This window comes from Magallana gigas, chromosome 1 (assembly GCF_963853765.1).
Source record: "Magallana gigas chromosome 1, xbMagGiga1.1, whole genome shotgun sequence".
Taxonomy (NCBI): domain Eukaryota; kingdom Metazoa; phylum Mollusca; class Bivalvia; order Ostreida; family Ostreidae; genus Magallana; species Magallana gigas.
The window spans coordinates 8,176,519-8,201,946 of NC_088853.1; the positions used below are offsets into that span (position 1 = coordinate 8,176,519).

General features: G+C 30.4%; 1 protein-coding gene across 2 annotated transcripts in view; it reads right to left on the bottom strand.

The window, feature by feature from the left end:
* Nucleotides 1-9,719: 9,719 nt before the first annotated feature.
* LOC105335146 (receptor-type tyrosine-protein phosphatase alpha) overlaps nucleotides 9,720-25,428 on the bottom strand; it is a 33,805-nt gene continuing 18,096 nt past the window's right edge. The window contains exons 4-28 of one of the 2 annotated variants that reach the window (XM_066082159.1): nucleotides 22,241-22,381; nucleotides 21,923-22,060; nucleotides 21,583-21,720; nucleotides 20,861-20,998; nucleotides 20,623-20,763; nucleotides 20,164-20,301; nucleotides 19,730-19,867; nucleotides 18,741-18,867; nucleotides 18,512-18,576; nucleotides 18,270-18,424; nucleotides 17,052-17,145; nucleotides 16,894-16,961; nucleotides 16,749-16,785; nucleotides 16,563-16,660; nucleotides 15,959-16,090; nucleotides 15,567-15,715; nucleotides 15,266-15,401; nucleotides 14,962-15,111; nucleotides 14,719-14,812; nucleotides 14,436-14,509; nucleotides 13,568-13,702; nucleotides 13,138-13,248; nucleotides 12,333-12,478; nucleotides 11,948-12,083; nucleotides 9,720-11,144 (exon numbers count right to left, since the gene is read on the bottom strand). In XM_066082159.1, coding sequence (XP_065938231.1) covers nucleotides 11,022-11,144; nucleotides 11,948-12,083; nucleotides 12,333-12,478; nucleotides 13,138-13,248; nucleotides 13,568-13,702; nucleotides 14,436-14,509; nucleotides 14,719-14,812; nucleotides 14,962-15,111; nucleotides 15,266-15,401; nucleotides 15,567-15,715; nucleotides 15,959-16,090; nucleotides 16,563-16,660; nucleotides 16,749-16,785; nucleotides 16,894-16,961; nucleotides 17,052-17,145; nucleotides 18,270-18,424; nucleotides 18,512-18,576; nucleotides 18,741-18,867; nucleotides 19,730-19,867; nucleotides 20,164-20,301; nucleotides 20,623-20,763; nucleotides 20,861-20,998; nucleotides 21,583-21,720; nucleotides 21,923-22,060; nucleotides 22,241-22,381 — 3,002 coding nt within the window. In that variant the 3' untranslated portion in view covers nucleotides 9,720-11,021. Of the gene's footprint in view, nucleotides 11,145-11,947; nucleotides 12,084-12,332; nucleotides 12,479-13,137; nucleotides 13,249-13,567; nucleotides 13,703-14,435; nucleotides 14,510-14,718; nucleotides 14,813-14,961; nucleotides 15,112-15,265; nucleotides 15,402-15,566; nucleotides 15,716-15,958; nucleotides 16,091-16,562; nucleotides 16,661-16,748; nucleotides 16,786-16,893; nucleotides 16,962-17,051; nucleotides 17,146-18,269; nucleotides 18,425-18,511; nucleotides 18,577-18,740; nucleotides 18,868-19,729; nucleotides 19,868-20,163; nucleotides 20,302-20,622; nucleotides 20,764-20,860; nucleotides 20,999-21,582; nucleotides 21,721-21,922; nucleotides 22,061-22,240; nucleotides 22,382-25,428 lie in introns of those variants that run through there. The other variant, XR_010713116.1, reaches the window with a different exon arrangement.

Consider the following 25,428-nt stretch of genomic DNA (forward strand, 5'->3'; position numbering starts at 1 on the left):
TTGTTTAAAATTCGAAGATTTTAATCTTCAATGAAATCATAGACTATAAGAGTGTCTATCAGCTTATACAACTAAATTGGAATAAATATTTATACTGAAATTGATATTGCTTAGCCCGCATTTCCTCTAATTTTCTTAAATTTTGAGGAAATTTTGATTATTTTTGTTATGCTTCCAATAATAAAATATTTCTGATTTAAATGTATTATGAAGACTTTATATAAAGATATAAACTGACAGAAAATCTAATATATTGACCATTTTATAAGAGAGAAAAACTGATTTTAGTGATTTTTTTCACAAAAATCAATGTATTGAATGGGCACTTTAAAAAGCTTATAAAAATGTAATTTGATAGACAAATCATATTTTAAAAACATATTCTGAAACCCAAGTATCATATCATTAGTTTACAATAGTAAAAAATTTCAACATTAATGTTATTGTTTTTAAAATGAAAAAACAGACTCAGTAATCTGCAGCCATTCTGAATTGCGAAACATGTGATATTTTCCTACGCTAATATTACGCCAAAAATATAGTCCTTGTTAGATTCTAAACATTGATTGCCTTTTTCTATTCCAAGTTGTATAATAGTAAAAAAGAAAGAAAAATATACTATTTTAATTTCCTTTCATCTTGATTTAATGAACAATTGATCAAATTTACATTTGACAAGTCGAAAACCAGAAAAGACTCCTTCCTTAAGCGGGTGAACAATGCCTCACTTGGCACTGTCAGAATTATCCACCATATTGTTTTTAATTTTTAGCATACTTTTACGAATTGTTTAATCGTTCTATACGCTACTGACTGCTACTTTAATATTTAAAAAAAAATGTACTTACAATATGCCATAACTTGTCCAACAAACAGCGAGAGGAAACAAATCTTGGTCAACACATCCATTCTCAACTATTCTTAGATCATAACAAGGGAAAAGACAGTATGTCTCTTCGTTTACATCCCATCAAAGGCAAATTCTTCCGGGTTACATTGACACTACATAAAGATATATATGTGCTTATATCTAATTCCACATCAACTGTTTTTGTTAAGATATCAACGTCAAGATAAATGTTTTGTCACATAAGTATTTGATAAAGCAACTTGTATAACATGTACTTGCTTCAAAGAATGTATACGGTTATTTGTATAGTAAAATTTAATTGAACTTATTTAAGTCACTATGAATTTGCTAAAAAAAAGTTAAAACACCGTTTCCAAGATAAACTCGACAAAATGAACGTAACTTTAATTTGAGATAATATTAAGAATTCCTCTCTTTCAAAAAATACTTATCATCGAATGAAAAATGTTGACACGCATATAGTTCAAACATTTGTTTTTAAATATAATTTTAGAGAAGTTTGTGAAGAAGAATTTGAACATTCAATGTACTAGGCTAAAAGATTGTCATGATGAAAAGTGAGTTTAAAATTGCCTTCATATCTGTCGGTTTGTGGTACTTTTGTTTAACTGCTTAATTATGTGTAAAAACCAAAATTTAATTAAAAATTGTGTGAAGGAATAATAATGTTTGAGCCAAATTGATAAGTTGCAGGATACACCAAATCGTTAATTCCTTCCTTCATTTAGATATATTTGTTTCATACCAGACCTGGTTTTTGATTATTCAAACTTGTTAGCGGTCAGTCGGAATACACGTATATCACATGTTCTATGTCTTTCAATATTAATTGAGGTAAATTTATTTACCATCGGGATCAATTTTGAAAGATATATAACAAAACAATTTTGTATTACGTTTATTGCTTCGCAGTTTATAAAGCGTAAACTGCCCTAAACCATTTTATATCGTATATAACAAATAAATGTTGAATTCATTCCTTGAAAAAAAAAAGAAAATATGCAATGTAAGAACCATCAATTGTATTTTTTGGAAATATATAATATATCAAATATGCATTGATTACTCTTCGCATTTTAATTTACTATTGTAGTGGGAAAAACAACCAGGAAAAGTTAGCAATACATTAAAAGACGCTTAGTTTCAAACATTGAAACATTTATGTTATAATTCATTATTAAATATATTAGCCGATTTAACTTTACTGTCATTAAGCAACTGAACAACAACTTCAGAGAGTTCGCTAAGTATTCCTCTTGCAGTCTTAGTAAAACGTTCTTTTTAACACGTAGAACCTCTGTCTCTGCCTCCAGCCTCTGAATCTCCATCTTTATCTTCTCATTTTCAAGCATCATTTTCTCCATCTTCAAGTCATTTAGATCAATTTTCTTCTCTAATCCTGTTGGTGACTAGCTGATATCTACGTTGTATTAACTATGTAAGTATCACTTAATTTAACTAAATGCAATGCATAGTCAATCATTAATTTTCTGTTGATTAATGCAAATAATTTAGACATACATGTACAGATTTAATCAGAAATATCAAGTTACAAACATTTATCTTAATGAAACATAGCAAAGTGGTTTCTTTTTTATTGAACTATTTAATGTGTCCGGTAAACGTCGGAAACATATGGAATGAACAAAGACTAACTACCGGGGGTTAACTTGAGAAATATAAATGTCGGGCATGCAAGGTTACTGGATGATATCTACTAAATACATGCAGACAAACTTGTTTTTTTAACTAAGTGATTTACCTCTATCACATTTAGATCCTTGGAATCCATCGATACAGGACGTAAAACTTCCGTTAATTTTATCGCACGCCTCTCCATTTACACAGTTTCCGCTGCATGTTTACTAACAGTTCCGTCCGTATCTGCCGGCACTGGAGGCTAGAAATGAATGTTACTAAGTATTACATACAGGAGTTAAGTTAGATATAAAACTCTTTGAAAAAAAGAAAGATAATATCAAATTTTGTATCCATTTGGCTAGCAGATTTTACATCAGAAATTGAAACGCCTGAAACATTATTAACCTAAACCAATGATGAATTTTCATGTTAGTCTCGCTACTTAGCAATATTGGTATTCAATAGAGTAATGGAAAACAAAAATCAAGCTTTATTTCTTCACTTAACATGCACATGTATTTGTTGTTGTTGTTGTGTTTTTTTATTGGTCAAATTTATAACTGACTTTAAATAAAAAGCACGCACATGTCGTGAGGTTCATAGTGAAAACTGTTGGACATGTTTTACACTCATGGTTCCAATAACCGATTTCACATCCCTTTCAACAAATCCCATTTCCGTTGTATTAGTCTGATTTGTTGTAGCAATGTCCACATATTTATCTGCAGTTTAGTCCGTATTTACCAATGGGACAAGCTGAAATATCATTCATAGATATACGTTAAGACGTCAAAGTAGATGGATGGATTGATGGACGGTTGTACAAACGGACAGACAGACAAACAGACAGGCAGACCGTGTATATTTGTATAAAGAACTAGATAGGATATATATAGTAGAAATGCCCCCAATGTTTCTATAAAATAAACTGCACGTACATTAACAAATATCATATTTTTTATAAAGTTGATAACAAGCACTAACTATAGAAACTGTTTGATTTCGTCACAAGTGTTGGTAAAATAAAATTAAATGGATGGAATACATGCCTATTTCTGAAAAAAAAACACCAAGAAAACCACTATTTTCAACTTTCTTGCGTTCTAAAAAATATGAGCGACTAAGAATACCACAACAAAATTTCGTCTGTAGTAAGCAATAGATATGAACTTTCTTTGTTTGAATTTCTTAGTCGCTCATGTTCAAATATCGAAAATTCGGAGAAAAAATCGTGTGAAAAATTAAAATAATCAGTCTGAATCGATCGGCGTAATTTTTTCCGGAGACAAACATTGTGACGGTGAAGCTGAACTTGCAGAAGTTTGGTCAGTGCACATTATTTTATGTATAGTTACATATATGTATTTTCACAAAATTATCAGCAATGTTACTTTTCATTATGATTTTCATTATGATTTAATTTAGTTTTTATACTTTAAAGTATGAATTTTAATGTGAACAACACAATAAGTATCAAGATTGACGCGGCTTACGTAGCGTTCCTGCAGCACAGCTTGAAATGACTACATACCATATCCTTATAAAAAGTTAAAATTTACTAATTTAGAACAAATATTATTAAAAATGTTCATATGTATTAAAATAGAATGTGTTTTATTTTTTATTTATGAAAAAGGGGTGTAAACAAACGCATTCGTTTCTACAGACGACGATTTTCGCCTGATGTCACTAAGCCCCTATAGAAGCTATAGTAGCCTATACAGTGAAATTGTGCACAGAAGCCATGTAGTACTTAGTAGCTCAAAGTAATGTAAGTACTGGTTGGTTTTTGTTAATCCTTTTAACATTTTACAATGCTAAATCACGAATGTATTGCTGAAAACCAAATTCATCTTCAAACCCCTCGAAATCTATTTTTAGAATGTGGAAAGCCCCCAACTTTGTTGACAGTACATAATCAAAGTACTGAAAGTACTGAAAAGCAGATACTGATTGTATTTGCATTAATGTGGAATATTACACTGAAACATTACCATATGGATCGTTTAAGTATCAAATCTAAAACAAGATTTCGTTGTTCAAAGAAGAATATATGCTCTTAAAATTATTTTATACAATATTTTTTTGTATTTCTGAAAAAGTGGAAATATGTTTGTTTCAATAAATGCATAATATTAATATCAAATAAATTAAATATACATTTTATTCTTTATTAAAAATAATTTATGAAAATAAATTAAAACATTCATATTTTTCAAACCTATATGAATAAAACATTGCAAGGTACCTCATTTGGATTTTTAAAAATGCTTTGTTAAATTGTATCAATCATTATGGTTGAACATCATCATAGCACAGGGGTACGGTATTGAGCTTGTAAACAGATGTAGTGATTGAGTCAGTGACCTTGAGAAGAATAGTGGCGTAATTAAAATATATAAGAAGAAATATAAGACAATTTAATCAATTGAATTGAATCAAAATAGTGAAACCTTAAAAATATTGCTTATGAAAGCATTTCATGGCATATGTTTAAGAAGTGTGTTTGTATTGTTGATTTTATTTTCCAGATCATGAATATTCATTGTATGTGCTAGCTTGTGAAGATCTGCTTCATGAAAATTGGACTCAATTCAGATGAAAATGCAAAGTAAATGGCCATGAAAGAATATTACATATAACAGAATTTTTGTGAGCAGGCATATACTGTAAACCAACTTTTATTTGTATGCGAGAAATTTTTGCAAGGGCTTTGTCATCTCAAATATATCTCACCATGAACCAGTCTTTGGCGTATGATTGTAATAACAAAACGTACGTGGATTAGGCTTCCGAAATAAAGTTGTCGCGAATAAATGTTAGTTTACAGTATGTATGTAGCATATACTTTTTTAAAAGTGTGTTGTTAAAAGTTGATTTTTTTCTTTCAGATAATGAAACATTATTACAGTGCACATATGTACATGTTATTGTTATATGTATTTGTTAATGTACATGAATGTACCATACATTGTGTTGATAGTACGATAAATTCTGTTAATTATTTAATTTACATGTAGCCTGTTGTGAAGAATTCTTTGATGTGTATACAACATGTGTACATGTACAAACACAATGTTGTTGACTATAATATGATTTCTTGAAACCATTACTTTGATATGAATACTATATGTTATGTGTGCTTGCTTAAGTCATTATATGTGAAGTATATTGGACGATACTAATTTTACATGTGTTTCATTCATGTTTGTTAATACTTTAGGGAGATATGTATCATTCTTTGTTACATGTAGAGGTACCAATCATTGGATTTGAAATATAATAGATGATACTAGTTTGTACATTATATTCTCTCTCTCTGTGAACACATATATTTCGGAATGTGTAGCTAGGAAAAATTCACATTTCAATATGTAGAAAAAATAAGGGAAAAAATAACTGCAATGTTAAATACTATGTACCTTTTATACTTGTGCATGCTGTTTGTATTTGGGCTTGAAATGTTATTTAATTGGTTACCGAAAAAAGTCGTTTAATAAATGCATTTCTGAATTTAAATACGTTTTTCTTTTGATGTGTTAATGTAATTGACGGTATTAAAAGTTTTAAAAAGAAGAATGATAAATACGTAATTTATTGTAACTACCATATAAGTAAAAGGACAAGGTGTTCCTTTATCTATTTAATAACAGAACCCTCACTAATATCTTTTGAATTGCATGATTCTACATGTATATGTAAATCAAATGGTTACCAAGAAAATCCTCTAAGATGTCGAGAACTAAGGTCACTGCTATGTTAAGCACAAACAACCTTACACATTTGCAGATCTATCTATATCCATATGGTTGCTATGAAATGGGTTTTTTTGGTAACAGGAAACACAATGTCATGAACATTAATGTAAAAAAAATATGTTACATTATTTATTTAATAGCTTTTAAAAAGTTTTTATTAAGTTGTATACTTCTCAGAATGCAATCGGGCTTTAAATAGAAGTTATTTTGTTGGTTACTAAGGAAATCCATGGTTGCCATGGAAACGCTGAGTAAATAATTTTATGCATTTAATGCATCAATTCATGTTGGTACTTCAATTAAATAAACTTATGCTAATCAAATAACAGTAACTTAAAATTTCCCAATTGAACGAAGAGGTTTTTTTCTTAATTTAGACCGAAACCATGGTCACGTTTGTTTCGTTGCTAGGCAGCTATACTGAAGGGTTACCAAGAAAAAAATCCTACCATGTTGATTACTGAGGTCAACACTATGCATGGTAGTAAAATGAAAATATTTGCTGAGGGGGCCATAAATGGCCCTTATCCTATCTTGTCTAGACATTTGTAAACTAATTAACAATCTATAGATAATTGTATGAAAGTATACTATGAAGATCCAAATGATAGAACACGTTATCTATGATTATTTTACCTGTTTAAAGATAGTTATGTATTAACCCACGGGCCTCAAGTAAGCGATTTAGTATTTGTTTCTATTCTTGTGTATAGTGACATTTTGTGTTTGAATATACTTGATCATTAGCATGTGGCAACTTATCAATGTTCTTGAAAATGGATAACTACTGAATACGTCACAGATTCCAAGCATTGGACCGGGTCATGATATGGTTTATTATACTGATAAATCCAGATGCACCGAGCTGTTCTATCACAGTCCTCCTCTATAATGGGCGGTAGCGTGACAATTCCTGTATTTGTGTAACATGATGACACTTGGGGCGGTACATTTGTATCATTGGACACACGGAAATAGTAACTTACAAAGTCGTGTAGTGATGTAGTAATCTGATCTTGCTATGTAGTAAATGGTATGAGGAAATTATGAGGGCGTCCATAGACAAATATTCAACCCATGAACATGTTTGAATAACTTTATGACATGTATATTATTAATATTTTCAACAAATTAAAAAAAAAATCTGAATACGTAAATAAGTTTGGTCATTACTTTTTAAAAAATTAACGCTTCCAAACTATGATTAATAAACATTAAAACAACTAAAAAGCTTATATTTCATGAATGCTATAATATATAAAATATTGTCTCCTCTGTATCATAATTTGACATACTTGACACAGAATATTCTCCAATGGTCTTTCTTAGCCACCTCTCTTTAATATCAGATCGGTATGAGAACAGTTTATTTATTTCTGGTCGATATCACCGTTCCGAGTCCGTGATAGGTCGTTCTACTAAGAGTGATTTTGTTGGTATTGACAAGTTGGGCTAGGGAACGTGTGTTAATGATTAAACGTTGTAAAAATTTTATATTTTTCTTAGTATATTATATTTTCTTTATCATAAAAATACCACTTGATGTGCTATTCAATCCTTTTGCACTCTTAAACTGGATAATGTTAATAGGGCTTTTAAGGGTGTTATTTACTCAGGGTTTGAGTTTTCAAATTCCGATTGTTAAAAAGTTCAATGTAATGAGTAAAATTTGTTCTAAACACAAAAAGTATTTATAAAATTAATTATTTTTGACAAAACAGTCAATAGTTTTACTTTATTATGGAATTATGCTCAAACAAAAATTGACTTTTAGCCAAACAGAGGAAATTCGGACTAAATTTTGCAGATTTTGTTTTCTGGTAAAAGTTTTTTGGCAGTAGTGTAATATTAAAAGTTAGGATTTTATATTTAAGTCTACGTAATTTTGCATATTTTCCGTTGGTTTTACCTCACTTATTCATTAAAATAATCTTATGGCACGAATAATAAAAATATTGAAAAATGCTTAAAAACGATAAAAGACATCATATCTCAAAATTTTGATCATTGACCTCATATAAATTTTATGCCAACAGAATAAGGTCAATATAAGTAGTTCAATATCATAAATGTTTTTGTATTATCATCGTTCAATTTTTTGTAAAATTTAATCAAAAATGGGTAGGGATTTGAAAACTGATAGAGGAAATTTGAACTGAATTATTTTTTAAAATTGATGCTGAAATCTTAATGTTGAGTACTCATTAAGTGCCACTACCATTCATAAACTGTATCTTATTTTTTTAAAGTGTTCAATTATTTGTAATATTTTTAAAATTAAGAAAATCTCAATCGTAGTGTAAAATTTTATGGGATTTTTCTTGATTTTTCAATAAATATTCAATGGCCATTAACTCAAAAAGTAGGTCATTGACCTACTTTTCTGAAAGTGATAAATAACAATACAAGCAAAGGCCTATAACACACAATAGATGGTTTTTCATTATCATCAGTGGATTTTTTTTTCATTCTGAGTAAACGTCATCCTTAAGATATTTTCTACATTTATAAGACATTGCAGTCCGTGATTTTTCTTAGGTCGCTCTAGACTTCGACCAATCGATAAAATGGGCATATCATTTTTAGTCCTGTCAGTTTCTTGTTCATTTCAGCCACTGTAGATTTCAACCAATAGATAAACTGATAAACGGGGCGTGTAGATTTCAGTCTGGCTGTTTCTATAGAAACATGAATTAACTATACGTTTCCGTAAGAAATAGAGGAAATAATATTTAATTATAAAACAAATATGGCCGAGACGTTGTCTTTAATCTCGATAATTCATCATATCTAATACATAAACCATGTTCCAAACACGTATTTTGACTAAAATACTTATATATTTATCGTCGTTGTGCAGACAACATTTCAAAACTGCTTTGCGAATTTCAATTAAACTTAGCAAAATGCTTTATTTGGTTATGATGATTCTATGCAAGTTTATTTTAATGATAGCCCTTACCTTCTTAAAGGGGATGAAACTTCTGATTTATTGCAAATCTGTTAGTATTTTTCAAACTGCGTCTTCTCAAAAATCATTTGACTTGAAAAGCTTAAGCTTTTTTTATTAAAACATTCCCCTACATCTGAATTTAATTGTGTTTCAATCAAGTCTCCTGGTGATAGGTTAGGAACACAGTGAGGGTGTCAAAAACGGTTGTTCAGGTGTTAAACCTATATTTCTATTCAAACATATTTTTAAAAAAACGCACAAGAGTAAGCCCCTTTACGCTTCCGAACCTCTAGAGGATAAAAATATACATCTAATTAAAGTTATGTCATCATATCAATAGATGAAATACTAGTAGTTATAACGAGTTAATATCTCGTACTAATAACAAAGCTTTTTTTGTTAGTGCGAGATTTTAAAACTGTCTCACACTTTTTTCATTGTGTTTAGCCAAAAAAAAACCACACACAAAAAAAAAACACAAACAAAAACAAAACAAAAAAGCATAAATAGTAAATTTTATTGGTTATAGTTCATTGTAAAATCAGCACTTAAACACATAAACAAGAAAAAGAAGTAACGTTATAGTTCTACGAAATTATTATCGTTTTAGAATGAAATAGCTCTCGTTGCCACATTGAAAGCAAATACTGTGTAGCACTTGTGCTTATCACTATAAAATAGGAAAGTAACAATGTCTGTCACGAAAATATGAAAGCAAGGCAAACTTTTATGTTATTTATAGTTTAGCATATAACAAATTCCAACATCTAGTTTATGGTTTTATGGTAGATAACATTATAGATAACATACTATATTTTGTATGTCTTTAGAAATCAAACCCTTACGTTACAAAGAAAATATCAATACCCTATAAATCTTCTGCAAGAGTAAATTACGTTTCTCTTTTTTTTTTTTTTAACTTTTAATTTTTTTTTTAAATTGTCTTTTAAACAATTACAATTTTGTATAGAATAAAATATCGTATATAATCATTAAAATGAAATAGCAAACAAATCATTATACAACATGCTGGCATAGCTTTATCAAGGGTAAAATGTTGTTACTAATACTGCTTCATGTAGACACTAGTTAGTTTATTGGCAAAATACCTCATCACTAAAAGAACTATTCAAAATATATAATACTTATCATTAATAAAAACAAAGACAAATTATACATTAGTTGAACAATAATTAACAAATTAAAACAACAAAGAAAAAAAAACATGAGAAGAAATATAAATAAGGCAAAAATTACTAAACAAATATTAACAATTATATTATAGATAAAATACTGTATTTTTTATGTCTGTAGAAATGTATTTAAAACACATTGAAACTAAAAAAGCCTTTTAAATAAAAAGAAAATATCAATACCCCATAAATCATACTTCCGTCTTTTAAACTATGACAATTTGCTGTAGAATAAAATATCGTATATAATCAATAAAATAAAATAGCAGATATAAATAACAATCAAAGAACATGCTAGCATAGTTTTATTAAGGGAAGAATATTGCCACTAATAATGCTCAATGTAGAAACTAATTAGTCTCTGGGCATAATACCGTATACTGAAAGAAATATTAAAAATAAATATCACTAATGATAAATCAATACAAAGAAAAATTAATGAATTATTGAATAATAAATAAGAAATAAAACAATAAAGAACAACAAATAACGTGAGAAAATAATTAAGAAGGGAAAGGCAAAAATTACTAAGCAAATATTATCAATGAATATCAGTTGAGCTCATAGTTCATTTTTTTCTCATCATCCAGACTTCTTTTGATGCATTAAGTATTAGCATACATGTTCTCCTCAACAGTAACTGTATTACTGGCAGAGTTCATGTACGTGTCATCTGAGTCAGACTTGATGAACTCGGCAACAGCTTGGCAGCATAACAGGTATTCGTTCTTAAATACACAACGTGTTATAACAAATACAGACTTTGTGCAAGGGTTATCTTTAGTTGTATGTGGATATTATAACCTAGCTCAAGGTTTTTGTAAGCCAAAAAAAAAAAAAAAAAAAAAAGAACGGTTGCAGTAGTAATTGTGTAATTCGATTTTTCCTTTCCTAAAAGTATTCTACAAGAGTTATCTTACGTCGTATTATATTTGAATTTTTTTTAAAGTCTCAATCGTCGTAGATTGCGAATTATTATTCTGATAACGAACAACCTACTTAATTGTAAAAAAAAAAAAAAGGTAATAGATAATAACTTTTTTTTTTAAAGATGACTCTTACACACTGATGCCACTTATTATTTCTAATTAAATAAACAGAGATTTAAACAGAGAAAAGGATATCATAAGTAAATAGGGGGATAATAAAATCTCAATTTTTTTTTATTCTTGTCATCTAAAATATCACTTTCAAATACAAATAATCACTTTTCCCCACAATTTCGTTGTTATAAAAAATAATAATGACTTAATCTAACACTGTAGTTAAACGTTTAACTCCACTAAAACTTACTGGCTGATATGTGAAGCAACGTTAAAGTACACAAAAGTATTACAGCAACCTTAAAAGATCTTCTGTACTTCTGTCTTTTTTATATTGGAATGTTTAACCCTATCATTCCACCCCTCCCTGCTTTGCCTACTTTGTCTTATGAAATGTGAAATTGTTATAACACATGAACATGTAAATCTGAATACCGAATGTTATAAAAAAAAAAAACCAGGTAAAAAACAGTTGTTTAAAACTATACCAAGTCTGAGATCATTTCCGGTCGTCGACTCTGTAGCTGTCTGACAATGGTGAACATGTCCACCTCCTGATCCTGTTGTAGTTGTTGTATGGCGTTATACACAGCACAAAACTCCCCACATCTGGACGCACCATCCCTGTATGCAATGTTAAGCAGTTGTAAAATAAAGATGGTTCGATCATTTAAAGTGTATTCATATCCAAAGTATGTTATTTTTGGGCTATATTGAAAAGTTATTGAGAGCTCTAATTTGAAATTAAAATTCAAAGCACATAAAAATAATCACTGGATTAAGAGTTATAAATATGTTGCATATTGAAATGGAATTTATTGTCTATTGTAAGAAATAGTTTTCATTAAAAACATACGCCGATTGACAGTGTACCTAGATAAAATGGTCAGTTTACGCTCAGGATCGAGTAGTTCACATAACTGTATACGTTTTACAGTGTCCAGTAATACTTGTGGTAGGTTTTCAGTGGGATTCCAAGTTTTTATCTCGTACATAGATACTTTGTGCCATCCCTTACTCTAAAAAAAAGATTAATAACTCGTTCAATAAATGTACTATGTGTTAAGGTTAACTTCTTATGCTAAAATAAATAATAAGATGCCTAACATATTACATAAAATGAAACTAATACTTATTATAGTGCAATGTTTTATCTTGAACCTAAAAAACTATTTATTTATCATTTTCACATCGTCTCTAATTGTCTGAAGTCGGTGACTGTTAGGCTTTGCTTTTTTTTTTTACGAATAGTTAGCACATATATAGATATAAAGTTACCTAATGCACACTATAAATGGATCTTTACTTCATTTAAAAAGATAACTGAGATGACCTCACAAAATAAATCATTAATAATTTTCTCATTAAATATTGTCATTTATTATGAGTAATATGTTTTACGAATTATATCTTTTTTTTATATTTGATATACGATCTTAAAAGAGTGGCAACAGTTGCAAATCAACAACGGAAAGGTCTGCCAAAAATTATTTATCAGTTAACAGTTTCTTATTAGCATTGTTTGCCAGAGTTGCAGAAGTAAAATAACAAATCGTTAAACTGTAAAGTGTGGTAAACCATTTAGCGAAATAGCTGATTGTGTACAATTTTGGTCACATACCAAACGCATTTTAGTGTATACCCTAACCCCTTAAGGAAAAAAATATATAAAACATACCGATGGTGGCTTTATTCGAACATTACACTTGTTGACATCTGCGGACATTTTGGTCACTGCACCGACTTCCACACGATAATTGAACGATGGATCCGAAAACCACCCACCGCTCTGATAAAAGAAATACAACGAATATGGACATAACGGAGCTAAGGCATGCTATAGATTTCAAAATAGCAAATCATAAGTAAATAAAAATGAAACGACAACCTTCTTCGAATGTAGAATTTATAAAATCAGATTAAACAATGTAGTAGAAAGTAACCTACATTTTATAGAATCATATCAACCAAACAATTTTAGAACGGTAAATTGAAAAAATTTAAAATGCAAAAATGAACTATTCGACTAACGTAATATATAACAGGTTATATTTTCAAGATCAAATTGTTAATAAAATATATAAAATAAAGACAACGCATGATCTTACGTGTGGTATTTCAGATAGTGGGTGTGTTAAGACCAGAGAACTGCAGTCTTGGTCAACAAGGAGGCGGATCAAATCAATCCCCGCCCCTTGGACCGGGTACTGACCGGCTATGATGCAATCTTTTGTTGTAAACGTCTGTCAGAAAAAAATAACGTAGAGCATCATAAACAATCAATTTCTAACGAACAAAAGTGATGTTATGTACATCAACTGTCACGTGCATATATAGGGTCTCCCCTAATTTACGATGTTTTTTTTTTCAAACGAGTTGTGTTTCTTCTATTCCTAAGAATTCTTTTTATCACTGTTCTCCACGTGTTTTGTTAGACCTCAATTTTTTGGTAAACTTTCTCTAATTATGAGCCACACAACGCATTTACTAAACGGCGTCACGGAAAAGGGTTTCCTGAAGATTAACAAACATATTTATTTTCTAACATATTTTATCAGTTTCTGAAATAATGAAACATCATTTAATGCTTCACTTTCATAACTGTACCCTTTTCAATTGAATTATTCTGTTACGTTTTCATTCTACGTCAATCATTCCCTCAAAGCTACGACATGTTTAACCATGGCGTCACGTGGTTTAAGACCACACAGTGGAATATAAAATATTTATACCATGAGTGATTTACACCGTATATTGATATAAATATGTGATAAATAGAAATGATTAAAAATCTGTATGTCCACAAGCATGTCAACCGTTGTCCTAAATGAGGAAATGTCTTATTTGCGAAGTATTGAAATAAAAGATAAATAGTCATGGTATTTTAATTTTTAATGTTATCCTTTTTTTTTGGAGTTCCAAAAAGGCCCAACAATATTTGCCTTTCTCATTTCGTAAACATGTCACAACGTTTACCGAAATAGGGACAGCGTTATAATAGGTTCCTCGTTCTGGTACGTGGGATGATAGAATAATCCTCAATTTGTCCGCTGAAATCGATCAATATTAGTAAGTTAATCAATATTAGTAATGATGATGAAACTTTCATTTTTTTAAAAAAAAATTAAATGATAGAATAATCATCATTTTGTCCGCTGAAATTAATCAACATTAATAAGTTAAGCGATGATGAAACTTTTCATTTTCTAAAAAAAAATACACAGCGGGTACAATGATGTTAACATCCATTGGTTCTTACCAGGTAAAACGTTTTCCGTCATATTTAATTTGAGATTTTGAATTCCTATCTGCTTCTCATTTTCATCAAAAATTCTCCTCATAGAATCAAGCTCCTGTGAAAAATACATCATACAATATATACATGTATATGCATAAGATTTACCTACTTCGTCTGGAACCAATTAGTAAAATAAAAGTAAGGTCTGCTTATACATGGAATATCGAAAGGAAAAAAAATAACAAAATAATACAATAGATTCACTTTGAACTCAGTCCGGAAATTTGACAGATTTGTAGCTTTATCCGATTGCATCTGTGCGTCCATTTCTTGCACAAAGACATCCTTCTTTAGAACATGACATCCAGTTCGGAAACTCTCATACAATGCATGGTATAGGAACTTGTATTGATTCTGTACAAAAATAAATCCAAACAAGAATGAGTTATACCAATAAAGTATATTTAAAATCGTATACATTCGTAAAAAATGTAAATTGTATCAACTGTTAATGCCACATTTGTAAACTGTATCATATATGTGTAATGCTATTTTTCATACGACGAACCGTATTTTGAATCATGTTCATTCGGTCTTCTCTCATGGTATGCACATACTCCACAATGTTTATCTTGCCTTTCTTTACCCCTTCTCTGTGTAGAGCATCAAGGGCGATAAATGTCCCGGTACGTCCTATGCCAGCGCTTAAATTCGTACATAAACAAAAAACGATACAAAAAAGAATGCATAAAAAAGGAACGAGTTAAAGTAATTTGATATGAAAAAGGAGATTGCTATTTTTGAACATGAAAACAAAATATAATTGTATGTTATGCATAGAAAAACTTTCAATGTATTTAACATTAAACCTGCAGTGAACAACGAGTTTCTGTTCGGGATGTTGTTCCATAGCCCTTGATACATAGTGGTAAAACGAGAGGAGTTCAAGAGGGTTAGGCGTACCATGGTCGGGCCATGATGTGTACTGTAGATGTGTTATTTGGCGGGTTTCCTGGGTCTTAAAAATAAAAAAAAAGAATAGCGCATGCGGTTTTAACCCAAATCTATTATTTTTTAATTTTCTTAAACATGACTTTTTTTCTAAAAAATTTCATTTAATTTCTTTAAGAATCAAAAGAATTTGTAATAATTCTCCACATTAATATCTGAATAAATTCAATATTTTTTTTAAAGATTTTGAAAACAATAAAATTCATATTGCATGAACATATGTGACCGTTTCAACATTAATTTATGCTACCTCTCTGTTAAATAACTTCAAGTTATGGGTTGAGAAATTGGCGTATATTCTCTCTGAAAACAGTTGGACGGTAAATATTTCCAGCACAATTTTACTGTCTCCTGAAGTTGGCCAGTATCTCTCGCATTTGATCTAAATACAAAACAGAATACCATGAAGATGAAACTGAAGTCAACCAGTAAATTAAGCAGTAACCTAAAAATTTTCTTAGAATTGGGATTCTAACATGTTATCCAGAAAACAATAGACTAATAACGAATTAATATGTGTTCGTCTCAAAAGTACATAGACTTTGAGCCAATTTGAAATAAAGAGAATATAAGACTTGCATTGCAACTATCGCAAAACATTCAGAAATCGTGCATGAATCATCCTTGTCTGTGGAAAAAGGCCGGATTAAATTTATTTTTGCAACCGGTGAAATTGGACACATCTGTCTAATCGTGCAACGCAGTTAAAATAAAATTCAAATTGTTTGATTTTTACAAAGGCATTCTATGACAATTATGTAATAATTTTAAAGAAATATCTCAAAGAATCATAGAGCAGTACACAATTTAACAAAGAACATCATTTTTTAAAGAATTCAACTCTCATAACAAACCTTGTCTCCTTCTTTCAGGTTAGTAACCATGGCAATAACAAAAACGTTTTCCTGCCATATCATTTTCCAAAAGTCTCCAACCGTTTTTGGTTTAGGTCCTGTTTGATAAGATAAACATATAATAGATTTTGCTATTTGTGTCCATACCAAATTTAGATCATATTGCAAATGCATAATTTCTTTTACCTTGGGATGCTATGTACACTGCATCACCATCAGTATTCTAAAAACATAGAACTGTATTATTTCTATTTCATTAAGAGGTGACTGCAATTCACAAAATAGATAAAGCGTTTTGTTATTAATGAGTATTATTTTGTACTATAAATACCTTTATAAAATTTGCATTTATGTAGTCTCCATTCTTTGAGAATTGTAATACAACTCTAGAGTGGTCATCTGAAATTATTTAATTTAATTAAATAAATCGAATGAAACATTAGCAAACAGCAATACTTTTAAAAGTTGTGACTGTATATTAATTCTTACAAGGAAATGTTGTCTTGAACCTGTTTTTCGGAATATTTTCTGGCAGTTTTCCAACGGTGCAAAGTATGTCAGACTGTTCTCCGTAGGGGATGGACTTTATAAAATGTGAATAAGAAAGGGAAATAAAAATGTAATAATGTCCTAAAATGCGTACATGGAGTAATTATTTACCACATGATGTGATATCATTTATACTTAAAAATAATCAAACAAAATCATTAAACAAGAGGCCCATAGGCCTTATCGGCTACTTAGATAACTGCACTTTGGCTTTTGAAATTTATATTCATGTGCATTATAATGACAGGGCTAATGCAATCATTTTAATATTCCGGGATTTTTTAATCTCACAATTTTTCTAAATTCTAAAACAAATATGAAAAAACTGTGTCATAACATACAGGGACATAATTAAAAAAATCATGTACAAAAAATAATCGGTCGAAATTACACCATCCTACCCTATATAATAATTAGAGCCATGCGATAACACCAGTGGAAATGAAATTCAGAATTTCGAAATAGGTATTCTTCATCATTATTTCTATGTACTTCGTTCATCTGCTTAATATCCAGGAGAAGAGGAGGATATTTTGAAGAGTAAATGTATTTTTTTTTTAAATAAAATCATTAGAATTCCGCCCTTACACAAAAACCTCTGACCCAAAAGCCTTCACATTCACAATTTTAAAAAGGCATTCTTCCTCATCATATTAACTATGCACCGAGTTCATTGATTGGCTAAATACCCTAGAGCAGAGTAGAAGATTTTTTAAACATGAATACTTATTCATTATATATTCATTAAAGCCCCACCCTAGCGCAAAAACTCCTAACCCTGGGGCCATGAATTTCACGATTTTTGATAGAGAGATCAATGCCTATTACAAGCACGTCAGCAGTTTGACTGCTTGATTATTTAAAGATTGCATTAATTTTGATGGTTTTATCCCCACCCCTCAGGTTCCAAGGGGCGGGGGGCATCAATTTAACAATTTGTACTTCCCCTCACCCGTAGGTGCTAAGTGCAAAATTCGGTTGAAATTTGTTCATTGGTTCCGGAGAAGAAGCTTAAAATGTTTAAACGTTTACGACCAACGTACAGCGAACGACAACGGACAATAACAGATACCAATAGGCCCCTGAGTGACTCAGGTGACCTAAAAGACAAATTAAAAAACTGTGCAATGCTCCTGATACTTAGTTTTTTGTTCGTACATTAAACTCTTCAGTAAAGCCTTTATCTGTATCATCACCCATCGACTTGATGACAGAGAGAAGATCAGCTGTCTTTATGCTTTTAGAGCGGATTTGTACTGTTGTGTAAAGTATGGTGTCATCTAAAGTTTCTGGAGACTCTTCATCTTCATTATCTAGCATTTAAAAAAAAATGCGAGTATAAAAGGAGAATAAAACAATCACATTTTCTTTTGTTTACAATGAGAAAATGTATATCAAACCTTGTTCTTCAATCTTGTGAAATTTTTCGTCTGTTCTTTTGTTTTTCTGTTTTCCATGTCGATGGCTAGCATCATAAAAAATGTTACTTAAGAAAAGAACTTCTTGAAATTAAATGTTGTTTATTAATAAATGATAAGAAAAACTCAATCATGTCAACATTCTACATCTAGATGAAGATAATCTACAGATATAACAAATTAAGAGTATCAATAATAAAATATACAATACCGTGAGAGGAACACCATTGTGACGACACATAGTGCAATGAATAAAAGACCGGCCACAGGGCACACTATCAGGAGAACGACTGTTAAATCCAGTGTATCAGGGGGAGTAACTTCTATCCGTTGTGTGCCTGAGCAAGACAAAACCAACTGTTAAGAGGTTTGACTTGTTTGTTACTATATGTATGTCAAAATTATTATCAAATATAGATTAAATATCAAAAGGATTATAAACCATTGGCATCATAAATTCGTGTCTATGTCAGTCACCGGTCACAATATCAGAAGAACGAATGCTAAGGTCACGATCAAGTAAAATAAATCAGTGTTTACTTTTGTGGTATATCCATTACAATGTCAAAATTATGTTTCTATAATTCCCCATACTCAAAGAATATAGGAGACTCAAAACGGAAATAAAATATTTTTGACATTCTATTAAAAATTCTTTTGAATTTTTTTTTATCTCTGATACCTATGTTCACGTAAATATTAATATCTTTAAAAGAAAAAAGAGTTCAAAAACATTCAATATGCCATTTTTAAAAATTTTAGGCATTCTTGATAGTGTTTTTTTAATTTCACTGCATAGTTCATTGTTTTAGTAGGTTTCAGTCCTATGCCAGATCTCTGATTAACGGGGATAAAAGAATTAAATTAAAACAGGTAATGGTTGTTCTTACATTACTATATTATATTTTAATTAACACTAATACATATAGAAAAGTGAAGTTGTAAATAGCACGTTTGGTTTATGAATTGTTAAACATTATCCAGTGTGTACGTAAACAAAAACTTGTTATTAACGGAATATAAGACTATGTAAATGAAAAGCATATAAACTGGCTATAATAACAAAAAAAAATTAAAAAGGTAACATTTGTTTAAACCATATTTGAAAAAAAAAGTGTTGTAAGTGCAAATAATTATATGATTTTCCATGATTTAGTATTAAGTAAACGATTATCAACAATACGCAAATACACCACTTACGATTGAAACATAAGTCTCCTGTGAAACCCTTTTGACAGCCCAAAAGACAGCTGCCGTTGACGTGGTGACAATTATCCTCACCGATGCAGTGTCCGCATTGAAACTTACAGCCAGCTCCAAACCAAGTGGCATCGCATGCTAGATACATGAAACTTATGTGTGTATACAATATGACTTCAAATCATAATGCTAATTTCTTCATCACAGCATAATTCGAATGTTGAGATTATTAGAGTAATCCAACTTTTTATAGATAAAAGAAATGAACTTAGACATACAGAGTATGGTAGAATTTTCATCACAGAACTAACATTTTTTTGCTTGTTTGTGTATTTGTTTGGGGTTTTTTTAGGGTTTTTTTTTTTTTTTTTTTTTGGCTTTTTTTATTTTCTTTGCATTACTCATAAATACAAGTCTCTTAAGATCCGTTTTACTTTTGTTACACCACAAAGTGTCCCATCCTGGGGAGCAAGATGCACACGTCCCGTCTGTTGAATTGCAAGGTTCTTCATCTTGACAATTTCCACTACAGTTGTATTTGCAGTTCAACCCAAATGTACCATTTTTACACGCTAGAAATCAACAGAAATAACAAATCGGTTTTAAGTTGGTAATAAGTTAGGAGCTTTCATTTTTACACGCAAAATAAATTAGCAAAAACGGATCTTATTTCAATTGGCTTTCAATCTGTTTAAAAGACATATTTTTTTGTTCAAAATGAATTACATTTAGATAGCATTGGATTAATAATTTCATTTGATAAGTATCAAATGTCAATTGGATTTCCATAAATTGTCGTTTTTGTTTACTGATATTATTCAATAAATTCATGCATTTACAGTAGTTATTACTCAAACACAATGTAAAACTACTCGTAACAATCAAATAGTTGCCTGTTTTGCATTGCGCTGTTTTTTGCCATCCTGGTTCACATCCAAGTCCACAATCTCCAGTTATGTGATTACAGATAGTAGAATGGAGGCAGGCTCCACAACTTTCTGAACAAGCTTTGCCGTACTTTCTTGCGTCGCAATCTTTAAAAATATTGATTTCATGGAATTGGTAAATGTATGTACTAAAACGAATATTTGCAGTTTTCATCAACAAAGTTATGTTTTATATGTAACCTACTCTTTTCACATTTTAATCCCTGATATCCAACCGCACAGGACCTGCAATTTCCGTTCACTTTATCACATGCTTTTCCATCGAAGCAGTTTCCGCTACAGTTAAACGAACAATTTGCCCCATAGGTTCCTTCGTTGCAAGCTATAATCAGATTTGTAATAAAAACATTCAATGGTATAGTTATTTACTAATAAAAAAGAATGTGTTATTTTATTACAGATTAAATATTTTCGTCTATTCTATATTTGTATAAAGTTTTTCTTTAACTTTTGGAACCGATCTTTTGAAATACCCATCCAAAGGCTGTTTTCGATTAGACCGCCAGTCAATACACGACGATCTATTTGGATCCGCAACGTATTTCGGTGAAACGAATCTTGGTTTCGATTTTATATGTAACGTTGCGCATCTAGTTATTAATTAAGAATGATCTTAATGCATTATAGTATTAAACCTTCTGTAATATGTAAAGAATAATATGTGATATGTGTAGAATAAATACTAAAAATGGAATTAGGTAATAAAACAATTATTTAATGCCAGAGCAGCCGATATACCAGATTTTTTTTCTTTGGTGCAGTGAACGGCTCAGTGCGTTCGAATGGCCTCGCCGGCTCGGCCACTGTTATGTAATCGTGTTTGTTAATGGCAATTAAACATTTTAGTAACAATTTGAAAAAAGGTACATACCTTTTATTTTAAATTATACCTCACGAATCACTTACGTGTTTGACATTTGTGTGTCCGGAAACCAGCGGCACATCCTTTTAGACAGGTACCGTTTTCAAAGTGACACGTCGAGTTGTTTAAACAGTGTCCACATTTGTCTCTGCAGTTTACTCCATATGATCTGCCCTCACAAGCTTAATTGCAAAAGTTATACCCGCTATTAATCAGAGCAAAGCATAGAACATAGACACTTTTTTCATAAAATAAGACACAGAAATCCTATTGATATAGATAAAAAGAGAGATAGATATATAGATGAATTAATGGATAGATAGATAGATAGATAGATAGATAGATAGATAGATAGATAGATAGATAGATAGATAGATATCTTACTTTCATTACAGAAATCCCCACTGTATCCACTTTTACAACCTTGCAAGCATTTCCCTGAGGTGTTTTTGCAACTGGCATGCATACAGAATTGGCTGCAGATTTTTTCACAGTTTTGACCGTACATACCAGGAATACACGCTGATCGAATTACAAGAAATGCAAAACAAATAATTTAATGACAAATAAGCATTGTAATATATGATACTTGAATGACTATCATATATCATTTTTGTAAAGTTTTGAACTCACATATTTAAGCTACTTTTGTCCTATGTACAGATAATAGTTGATAAATGATAAACGGCAAACACATTTTACTTGTACAAAATCGAGGTTGGTATCTTTTGTCTGAACAGCCTAAAGCATCACATTCTCCTGTGTTTGCTCCACAAGTGGCGTTGTTCTCACAATGGTCACATTTCTTGGAACAGTCATCGCCAAAATATCCAGGATTACACCCTATTAGAAAACAATTGAAGAATATATTCAAACACTGTTTATTGACATTATTATTATTACAAATACAAATACAAAAAGAGGGATACCTTTATCAATCTACCATTTCTTGCAGTAAATGCATGTTTCACATTGCATAAAATACATAGACATGTTTTAATAAAGATATAGTGATTCATCGTGAGTGTATTTTGGTGCTGAATCCATTTTTATACAAATATGGACTCAATGTAGGTCAATATGCGTTTATAATCACCCAGATTGACAGTATTGACCGAAGATACACGATATGGCTTCGAATTCTGCACCGATTTGCTTAGAAAGTGAACATTCCCGAAAAATGTTAACTGCTATCCTTGTTAATTGTTTGGTATACTCGGCTTAAGAGTTGTGTACTATTTCTTTAAAATCTTCCTCACTAAAGCTCTCGCAAACCCACGAGCTATCGTAATCGACGTTAATTTGACTGAAGCGAAAGTGAAAACGAGACAGCTCGTGCGAGTCAATATTCGTTTTAAGCAGTCATTATAAAAAAAAATTATTACTTCGTATTGACCAATCAGATTACCGGATTTCATAAAAGTATATAATATACCTTCATAATCGTTTCGATTCTACTCTTTTCCCGTAATTTTTGATTTTCAAAACTATATCAATATGGTTATACAAAAATAGTTATTTTCCAAAATGTAGCAATAAAATTATTATGATTGATTATGATTTTCATCCTGATTTTTTTAATACTGATTTGATATTTGAACGATGTAGCTTGTATATCGAATATATCCATGTTATATCATATAATTCATTGACAAAAATAACATGCCAGGATAATCACTCACCCTAATTGACTATAATTATTGATATGGCTAATCTTTTCATATCAAAGGGGTACTTTATTTGTCGATATATGGTCGACATTGATGATATCATATGTAATATTCTGTCTAAATTATTTCACAATCACATTTAATTGCGATTATAAATGGTATGGCATATCTAGTCATACTTTGTTGTCAATATTGACTTCATTGACAATGTCATATTTATATTGACTTGCCAATGTCAACAACTCTAAACATTAGGGCATTGTGCGCTTAAAATGTGTTCTCTTTGCGTTGCTATCGATAATATCGTATTTATATTAACAAATATCGAACACCATACCTATTTAGTCTTGATATCATATTCATGGCGTCCTACCTTGATGTCAATATCGACGATTTAGCATCGATATGGATTTGCTGATTCAACTGCTGCAGTTATTGAGATTTTTCATACATATATATATTGAAGATATTGTTTTTCTATTGCTTTAACAAAGTCTGTATACGTTAAAACAACGTTCTAAATGTTCTACAAATTTGTAATGGTTATATAAAATTTAAGAAGAAAATGAACATTTTTCATAACTCATTTGTTTAAGATTACCGTGACTTTACCTTCCTTATTTTCAATGCAAACATATCCAAATAGTTTGTGCATTAGAATATTTTCATTTCATGCCATATCTCAAATATTACATAATAGACCCATATTTTGGTTTAATTTTCTGAATTCATAAGATTCTTCTGACAAGTCTATCATAATTTGAGAAAAAGTTAAAGATTTTAAAATAATTTCATTAAATGTTGAATCGTTAATCGAGAAAAATAGCGTTTTTTTTCAGTGCAAAAAGGTCAAAACATCTATCAGATAATAATATTACATTTTTCTTTATGATAATTTTAATTTCTTTTAACAGTATAAATTTGTATTTGATGCCATGGTTCATTCCGATAAAAAACATAGAGGGAAAAGCGATTGATGTGCAATCTGCGCTTTCAGGGCAGAAAGGTCAGATCAAATACAACGCAGCGTCGAATGAAGCATAGAGACGCTAAACTTTTGTTTTGAATAATGTTTAAGCTATGTACGTAGATTAAAAAAAAATACTTTATAAAATTTGAAGATTTGTTATAGCAGGATCCAATGTCCTTACTTCGCATGTGGTGAAGAACGATGTAGTGATTTTAACCTTTTGTTTTTATCTTTGCTGAATATAATAGTTAAGTTAGCGTTTGGAATGTTATAAGTTGTCGATTGCATTGGAAAATAACTTTGTATACAGATTGCCAAATTTTCTTAAGCACATAACAGATGCCTAAATGAGCAATATCCCTAAAAAATTATAACTTGTCGCAAGAACAATTTGGACACTAACTTTAAAATTAAAACAGCCCTGGGTTTTTATATTAATGCCATTGCATGGATATTAAGCACATTGTGTTTTCAGTTAAGACTATTTCTAATGACTAATGTCATCGGCACATAGATGTTTTTAATGATATGAGGCAAGTTTCATTTTTTTTCTTTTGGTGCAATGGTATTTTGTTAAAATATGTTTAAATGACAAAAAATAGTTTACTATAGTTCATTTTTCAGCCTTGTAGGAGAAACAAGACCATTCTTTTTAATTTTTTAAACTTTCCTTCACCAAAAGACCCGAAGTACCAGGTGTAGTTGAAATTGGCTGGAGATTCGTGAGAAATTAAACACTTTAAATATTATTGGATGGACTAGATATGCACCGATCGGATGACAGATTAAAGATCTTAAGAAATCTAACAATTAATCAATCGACCATTGTGCATGTTCACTAGCAAATTACCTCCCTCCCACCCCCACCCTATCCACCACCCCCCCCCCCCCCTTAAATGGAATTAAGTGAATTAGATACCAAACAATCCGTATTTGGATTGATTTTCTTTAATATCATCGTAGGACAGACAGACACATTTATGCTATAAACACACATACTTAATCATACCTTATTTATACAAATATATCTTTTCAATTGTAAGAATATTGATAGATAACTAACGTCCATTAAAAGAAATGTATGTTCAGTACACATTTAGTAGAGATATATCTCCTCCTAGTATAATGACGTCATTGTCTGAGTAATATGATATCAGTATTTAAAGGTAACATAAGGCAACATTAGTATAAAACGAAATGTTTTTAATAGGTGTATAGATACTTGTGTCTTTCACATTATATAGAAATAA